The sequence below is a fragment of the Oryctolagus cuniculus genome, chromosome X (assembly GCF_964237555.1).
Source record: "Oryctolagus cuniculus chromosome X, mOryCun1.1, whole genome shotgun sequence".
Lineage (NCBI taxonomy): Eukaryota > Metazoa > Chordata > Mammalia > Lagomorpha > Leporidae > Oryctolagus > Oryctolagus cuniculus.
In genome coordinates this window covers 59,041,910-59,051,044 of record NC_091453.1, presented here as the reverse complement: position 1 = coordinate 59,051,044, position 9,135 = coordinate 59,041,910, and the positions used below count along the sequence as shown (strand labels likewise).

The 9,135-nt window shown below is 39.4% G+C and overlaps 1 protein-coding gene across 1 annotated transcript; it reads right to left on the bottom strand.

The window, feature by feature from the left end:
- Positions 1 to 4,103: 4,103 nt before the first annotated feature.
- LOC100338017 (serine/arginine-rich splicing factor 1) lies at positions 4,104 to 8,683 on the bottom strand. Its single transcript, XM_051827408.2, has 2 exons — positions 8,441 to 8,683; positions 4,104 to 8,021 (listed from the first exon to the last, which is right to left on the bottom strand). Exons 1-2 carry the CDS (start codon positions 8,629 to 8,631, stop codon positions 6,908 to 6,910), a joined length of 1,305 nt encoding a protein of 434 aa, XP_051683368.1. The 5' UTR covers positions 8,632 to 8,683; the 3' UTR covers positions 4,104 to 6,907.
- Between the last annotated feature and the right edge of the window lie 452 nt (positions 8,684 to 9,135).

Here is a 9,135-nt window from a genome sequence, read left to right as displayed (position 1 = left end):
TATACATACAAATAATGAGAGCATGTAGCCTCTCAGACAACAGCCCAGTAATTGTGCTGGTTCTTGTGATTCGATCTATGCATTTAAATCCTGAAGTTTCACAAAATCTTCCAGAAAATGCTGAAAGGTAAAGTAGGCCAAAAAATTTATCAAGTCTTGACCAAAATCTACAGCTTACAAAAATAGAAAACCACTTGGAACTTCAGACAGAACTAATATTGAAATCTGAAGGAGTATTTGGATTTTATACCAATTTACACTAACACGTATCACTGCACAACCTCTAGCTCTACTCCTATAGCTGTATATCATCACTGTTTTTAATCATTGGGTATTTATTTTCTACTGAAAATCTTTGCACTTTGAAGCTTTTGTGTTCTGCAGCAAGCTTCTGATTCCAACAGATAGTCTTTTTCTTTCTTCTTTAATATAAGTGATCTTGCATTGTAGTTAGAAAACTTCACGGTTCTTACAAATGAAAACTACTTTATTCCATTGTATACACTAAAAACCTAGCTTCTATCTTACTGCTTTGTTTGCATTATCACAGGAAGTCCTGCTGTTTTTCCTTCCCTGCAGTAAACTACAACAGGAAAGTTGATCCCCATACTGTAAGGTAAAATGCTGCAGGCTGAATTCTGTCTGGAGATAGGAAGCTAAAATTACCTGAAAAATCAAACTGAGGCAGATAGAAAGATGAGAGACAGAGAGAAGAAAAGGATGAGAGAAAAGAGAAAGTGCTATTACCAAGAGCAGTTTGCCTCTATTCAGTGAATGTTACTTTGTTGATGGCTTAATTCTAAACATGCTTTGTCAGTTTTTTCAGTTCTTCCAGGATACCTGCATCATTCTAGTTTCAGACAGTAAAAGAATGGTATTTCAGATATAAATAGTAATAGATTTTGTAGTGATGCTTAATACCTTTGAAAACCCATTATACATTTTTAAATATAAGGTAACAATCAGTAATTTCTTATTTTTTTTAAGATTCATTTATTTATTTGAAAGGCAGAGTTACATAGTTAGATGGAGAGACAGAGAGAGATCTTCTATCTGCTGGTTCGCTCTCCAAATGGCTGCAAAGGCCGGGACTGGGTTGGACTGAGTCTCCAACCCCTGAGGCAGGGGCCCAAGAACTTGGGCCATCTTCTGTTGCTTTCTCAGGCATGTTAGCAGGGAGCTGGATCAGAAGTGGGGCAGCCATTACCTCATCAGGCACTCAAATGGGATGTTGGCATTCTAGGTGGTGGCTTAACCCACTGCACCACAATGCTGGCCCCAGTAATTTTTTTAACTTGTCAGATAATAAATACCTTCAGCCTTGTAACAATGTCTCAATACTTTGTATTGGGAAAGTAGTCATAGACAATACAGGAATGAGTGGGCATGCTTGTGTTTCAATAATACTTTATTTATGCAGTTAGTTGACTAGTTCTCAGGAGATAGTTTACCAAACCATAAAAAAGATAATAATTCCTTATCAATCAGTCATACATTATTCTAATGTACTAATAGCCTTTCATTAAATTCAAATTTTCAAATGTTTGTTAGTGGTCTATGAGTGTACTTCAAAATGCTTGTGGAAATAATGGAATGAAAAGTATGAGTTTATTTTGGTGCAAACACAATCCTGAAATCCGTGAATAGATATATTACAGAAAACACTCTTTGGTGCCAAGGTGTTTTTCACAGCATGCAAAATGTTTTATTCTAGTTTCATGAAAATATCCAAGAAAGTGTGGTTGTTAATAATGAAATAATTACTTAGCACTTAGGAGATTTTCTGAAGAATTGTTGCAATCCACTGTTTTATCCAAAACTATGTAGGACTCCATTAATTGAAATTACTCTATAGAACTTATTTGTAGAAGTATTTTTCGATTTTGTTCCTATCTAGTACATATTCATGATATCTACTATTTTTATGGATCTGTCATTCATTGGTACCCATAATACGAAAGTAATTGCAGAAGAACAAAATAAGTAAGCAAAAAAAAAAAAAAAAAAAAAAAAAAAGAAGAAGAAGACAAGTGAAACTAATAGAAAATCCACACACCAAAAAAAGAAAAACCTACAAATGACCTATACACATTATAGGCACATAACCACCAATAACAAAGAAAAAAAAAAGCAAGGTAAAATAGAGATTTTTTTTGTACTCATCATTTTGACAGAAAAATAAAACAAATTTACTCTTGTGGTTTTTTTGGTGAGAATATGAGCAAATGGGAATTTTCCAAACAGATTTACAGAACAATGTGGCTATGGCTAGCATAAATGTTGGCCCTTTGAACTCAGAACTCCTCACCACTTGGAATAAATGGAAGTTGGCAAAATATTAATTACTCCATCATTTTCAAGAGCGAGCATTTGGAAACAAACTGCTTGACAACAGGGACAGTGTTACAACAAAGAAACAAACAGTAATAACATAAAATATGAATAATAAAGTACAGCTAGATAGCAGAATACTACAGAGCCTTTGAAAAGAATAAAGGATACTTCCATGTGTATCTGTGGAGAGATGACCAAGACATGCTGCCAATTATAAAAGCAAACTGCAGAACAATATATAAAACAAAGTTCCTTTGTGATAAAATAATCATCAACACAAACATATTGGCACCAATATTCATCCTTTTAAAAATTCTAACTCAAAAACACTGTGATTCTATGGAAATAAATATCTGAAAAGAAAAAGCATGATTACAGGATTTTCTTGAGATAACTAGTGATACAGTCTGAGTCATATATATTAATATAAATAAATTAATTAAACCAAGAATAGGACGATAGAGCACTTTTAAACCCACACACATTATCTTTTCTGTTATAAATTGAGTCATCAGAGGTAACTAAAAAATTAACACCTTCAATAAATTCAACATCTGTATTACTTGAAATTATTTTATAAGGGTGCTGATACAAGTTGGCAATCATGAAAATAAGATGCAGTGATCATCTAAACATAACCTGAACAAAGGCTTTAATGTGCAAAAAGTACTGATGTTGGAGTCAATACAGATTCGGATATGTACACATACTAAGCAGATTTTAGGTATTTTACCAGTCTGAATGTTATTGAATAAGAAACAAAACACCCAAATTAAATGATTCAAATGATAAAAATATACATTGTCTCACCTGGAGAGTGTGCATTTTCAGGGTTGGTTCATTTAGTCTCAAATATAATATGGCTTTTGAACAGCTTTTCATGGTCATGGGATGGCTGTTGTAGTCATTTTAAGTGCCTTAGCCAACCTGCCCTTCGATCTCTTTGGCCACAATTATACATGTCACAATCTCAACAAATCATTAATCACAGGAATGAGAATGCCATGATTGTTTTAAACTTTTAATTAACATTAACGTAAAGAGAAAGGGAAGTATTTACCTTCTTAGAGTGTAGACAGGGTACATCTGAAAACGAATTCAATTTCCAAAGAGGTAAGGAAAATATAATTGTGAGCAACAACAACATCTGTCACAAATATGAAAAGCTATTTAGTAATGGAGGATGGAGTTGCAAGGATTTGATGGAATTTGTTCACCTAGATATTTGATTCCCTTGTGTAATGCATTTTTTTTTTCATTTGGGAAAATGTATCTCGATGTAAAAAAATCAGTAAAATCAGTACACAATGAAAAGCTTATATACCACACATAGTAATAAACTGGGACTCAAGAGACTCAGATTTTATTATTCAACTCTGCTAGTGAATTTCTGTATGAACTGTGTTGTGTCGTTTTGGAAGAACTGTAAAAGAGGTACAATATGAACTTACTTCTAGTTTGCAGAATATAAAATTTAAATAGGTAAAAAGTCTGTGTAAGTATTATGCTGTTTAGAGGAAAACTATGTGAATACAGTATAATTATCACTTTTTTTTCATGGGATGAAATGTTAGATAATTCCTAAAAACTCACCTTTGAGGACAGAATGCTGGAAATCTCCCAAGAGAATGCTAACAATATTGAATTTAAGATGCCCAAAATTAGGAATAATTAACATATAATGAAAATATCCCATACTGTATTTTTATGTAGCATATAAAGAAAGCTACTTCAACACAAGGGAATTTTGGTTGATATTTTTTATTGACTCAAACTTTAACACTTTTTGAAAAAAAATCACTTACATTAGAACCACCACCAAAATTAGTAAGAATAGTGTTTGACTACTAGATGTATTTTCTGTGTACAATGAAAATTAAATTGTTTTTTGCAAAAATGATAAATGTTTGCACAAGAGTAAAAGATTACAAAAAGTTGTCCAAAAGAAAATGTCACTCCCAATTCTATTCACCCAAAATAAAACTTTACTCACATCATTTGGTATCTTTAAAAATATTTGCTAACAGATACAGTAATTATTTAACATCCCCTAAACTCATACTAAATTTGATGTTATACTAAATTCGGAAGATATCAAAAAGGACAATCTATAGAAATTCAGAAAGGTAGATCATTTGGTAATGTACACTATAAGCTTACTTTAATAAAAACCAATTTGGAGCTTATTTGTTTTCATCTATGTGAAAGGGAGAGGAGAAAGGAGAGAGGGAGAGAGAGAGAGATCGAGATCACAACAACTGAATCTATCTCAGGCTGAGGCCAGGAGTCCAGAACTCCATCAAGGTCTCTCATGTGCATGGCAGCGATTCAAGTCCCCTAGCATTCATCTGATGCCTCCCTGGCGCATTAGCCAGAAATTCAACCTGAAGACTAGTTGGGACTAAACCCTCCAATATGGGATTTGCGTGTCCCAAGCACTGGTATAACCTGCTGTGTCAGGATGCCTGCCTCCTGGTTTAAGTCTTTTGATTATCAATCAAGTGTCAATTAGCTAAGAAATCTTTTTATAGCGGTTAATGCAAGGCAGTCCAACATCTTTTTAAATCTGTTTTCAAATGCAGACTGTACTCACTGTTAATATTATACGGAAGTTCTGTGCAGCACAGACTGAAAAGAGCTTCGACTAGGTAGGGAAAATTTGGACAAGAGCCAAAGATCCCAATTCTCATATTTTAATGTTTTTCTTTGAATTCTTTTTTTAAACTTTTTTTGCAAAGAAAAATGACCATAGTCAATTGGAAACCTAATTATTTTTCAACTCCAATTTTAAAAGTTTTCTTTACATACATAAGTTACTTTGATTTACTATTTTGAACAACCTTCCCTTTTCCATTTTAAATGTTTAGTATTTACTCATGCTGAATTCTCTCTTACAGAGACTGCTCCAGCACATATCTCCAGGTCTTTGCTTTGCTATCTTTTACTAAGACATGCAAACCAGAATTCCAGTACGCATCTGAAGGGCTCCAATCCTCAAAAACAAGAAAATGAAATCTTTGTAACAGCCAATTAAGTGGAATTTAAAAATCTACATGAATGTGGTTTGTACGTGGCAGCAATCCACTGCTATGTTCCTGGTAATCTGATCCTGCTCCAGGAATCCTTGTAAATCATCCTTCCTATCCTATCCACATTATGATCTGAATCCAATGATCCAGTTCCAAGTATTATGATCCAGTGAGTCCTCTGCAATCCAAACCTTTATAACCAGCAAAACCAAAAAGGAGGAGGCAAAAATTTAGATACTGCAATAAAAAAGTTTCCCAGGGAAGGATGCTATGTCTGTCATCAGTTTAATAGAAATATATCAATAACTATCAGATTCCCCAAAAGAAGTTCTTAATGGTGTTCAGATAAATTTTAAAAACGTAATCACCTTAGAGACTAATTGGAAGAAGCATTTTATATTTACAGTTCAACCGATAATGCTAATATTCATTACTTCACAGCTCATTACAGGTTTTGTGGTTGCAGAAAGAGTTATGTAGTTGAAAAATTCACTGATATTGCTACACACCAAATCTAAACTAAATTTGATGCTCCATCTGTTATTTAATTTGTAAGGTAAAGCATTCCAAACATGAGTTAATTCTGAATACTAGTTTAAAGGGGAAGGTGAGACTTAAATGTATTCCCAACTAGATTATCTGCATCAATATGCTGGACTTATATAATCTGGTGTCATCTTTTAAAAATGAACTAGTAATTTTCTATCAGTTACAGAGAGGACATTCAGATTTAGCAGTACTGATATTATACTCTATCTCATCAGAATTAGACATCCTATACCCACACATACACCAACAGCAGGTCACAGATAACAGTTGCAACTAAGCACTATAACACATTAGCCAATTCTTCCTGTGTTAAAAAGGAGGGGAAAGGAGCAAAGTAAATTATTATGAAATAAGCAATGTAATTTTGCCATAATTGTCAAGATTTAAGGAGCAAGGCAAATTGTAGCTAAAGATAAATGCGTGCTTATAAGTGCTGTAGTGTAGATTCTATATATATAAAATATTATGTCATTTTAATCCTTGTCTTTCAGCATAAGACCAATACTGCCAATTTGATCTGCAACAATAGCACACTTGAAGTCATACCATTGTCTCCATTATTGATCTGATCCTCCTCCATCCTCCTTCTGGTAATCCTAGAATGACTGAGATGTGCTCCACAATCCTTAATCCAAACCATTCTTAATCCATGTCTTCAGATACGTTTACAGACAGACACATGAAAAGCAAGCTATACTTCCTCAGGTAAGATGACCACAAACACCTCCCAACACCCCAGTTTACACAAAGCAGAGCAGGAGGCCATTTACACAATATCTCAGTCTGAAGAGCATGGAGAAATAACTAAATTTACACAATCTTGTCTATGACATCACTTAAAATACAATTTGTCAAAGACAGGAGAATGTAGGGGGCTGTAAGCCACAAATGAACGCCAACACAGTAGCCCACTCTCAACAAAACCGTCTGAATTAAAAAATAAGATGATATAGAGTAAAGGAAGACTATACACAACAAAAGGGCCACCCATCATCTTATGTCCGAGGGCAACATCTGTTATAACAGAGAGAAAAGTATGGTGAGCCTCTCTTTCGCCTTGGCGAGTAGCTGCGACTCCTGCCATTGCTTCTGTTGAAGCTTCTACTACGACTACGGCTTTTACTAGGGTTAAGGCTTCTGCTATGACTGCGGCTTCTGCTGAGGCTGCGGCCTCTGATACCATGGCGGCGGTGGCTGCGGCGGCGGCTGCGGCCCCTGCTGCCATCGCGGCTTCTGTTGGGGCTGCGGCCTCTGCTGGGGCTGCGGCCTCTGCTACCCCGGCGGCTTCTACTGGGGCTGCGGCCTCTGCTGCCATCGCGGCTTCTGCTGGGGCTGCGGCCTCTGCTACCATCGAGGCTGCCGCTGCGGCTGCAACTGCGGCTGCGGCTGCGGCCTCTGCTACCATCGAGGCTGCCGCTGCGGCTGCGGCTGCGGCTTCGGCTGCCACTGCCGCTGCGACTGTGACTGCGACTGCGGCTGCGGCCACGGCCTCTGCCACCATCGCGGCTTCTGCTGGGACTGCGGCCTCTGCTGCGGCTGTGGCCCCTGCTACCACGGCGGCTTCTGCTCCAACTGCGCCTTCTGGGGCTTCGGCTATAACTATGGCTTCTGAGGCTTCTGCTATGTCGGCCGTTTCTGCTGGGACTGCGGCCTCTGCGGCTTCTGCTACGTCTGCGACTTCGGCTGCGACTATGGCTACGAGGGGAGTATCTTCCACAATTCGGGCTTCTGGCCTCATCAATTCTAACCCGGATGTAGGCCGTTTCTCCCTTGTGAGATCTAAATTTAGTGTTATTTAGCTTGCGCACCGCATAGCTCATATCTTCTTTCCATACAAACTCCACGACACCTGACCCATCTCGGCGAACCGCGGCATAACAAACATAGCCTGCCTCCCGCATATGATCCTTTAAATCCTGCCAGCTTCCACTTGGCGGGAGTCCGGAGACAAGCACTCTGTTGTCAGACCGCCGGGATGACGTGCCACGGGTTTCTAGGAGGCCTCTGCCACCTCCATATATAGCACGGTAGTTTCGAGGAAACTCCACGCGCAGGCGGTACCCTTCGTAATCATAGCCGTCGCGACCGTGCACCGCGTTGTGCGCGTCTCTGCGGGATCACAGAAAGCAAGACTGAAGGGAGGAGCGGCCACCAAGAGACCCCAGCTCAGCCGGCCACCAGCGGACTCTGCACATGCGCACCCAAAGTGGAGGCGCCGCCAGGCGCTAATACGAGCCCGGTCCCCCACCACCACCACCCCCCACCCCGCAACGACACGCCAGGCTCCCGACCCTACCCCAGCCCTTAGCTCTTCAGTGTCTCCCTCTGGCCTCAGAGGGGGATTCTGGGAAGGCCCAGGCACCAGAGAAGGCCCCCCGAGCCGGGTTCCTCACTGGGCTCCTGCAAGGCGATTTCCTGTCTCCAACCCCCAACACCCCCCCCCCCCCGGCCGCCGCCATTCTCTTTTAATGCCTTGGAGTCTTTCCCAACTACTCCAACAGTCCCCAAGACCCGCCGTGCCATCTCACCGTGGGCTGTTGAACTCAACGAAGGCGAAGGGCCGTCCCCAGCGACGATTTTTAAGGTCGACATCTCGGACGGTTCCGTATTTGTAAAACATGTCCTTCACTTCCCTCGTTCCAATGTCTGGAGGTAAGTTGCCCACATAGATGCGACAATCATTCCCCAGCGGGCCACGAATCACTGCCCGTCTCGACATGGCAGAAACGAAAAGTGCGCAATCTAGAAGGATCCTTCCCGTCACACCTTGCGCGAGGCAAAGCGAGCGCGCAGCGGCACAGCGTCCGCACACGCTCGTGGAATTTTTTTTAAAGCGGACATTCCCTGGCTGTGCCCCTGAGGTTCTGATTTGCAGATAGGGGGAAAAGCCCTAGATTCCGAACTTTTATAAATTCTCGGGGTTATTCTAATCCACACAGCGGTGGGCCTCCCGAAACATTACCCTAAATCCATTCTCACTAATATCTCATGTAAAATAATTTGTAGTTCTTTGCTGCGTCTGTATTGTTGCTTTGACCCAGAAAGCAGCTTAACATGTGCTTAAGAATTTTTAAGATTTTCTTATATTTAGAAGGCCATAATTATTTTATAACTCAAGCTCCTTTTGAAGTTGGTACAGAAATAGGCAATATTGTCATGTGGTTTGCAATGTTCTAAGTTGGTCAAGGACATTATACAGGAAAATAAATAAAGCAATATAATC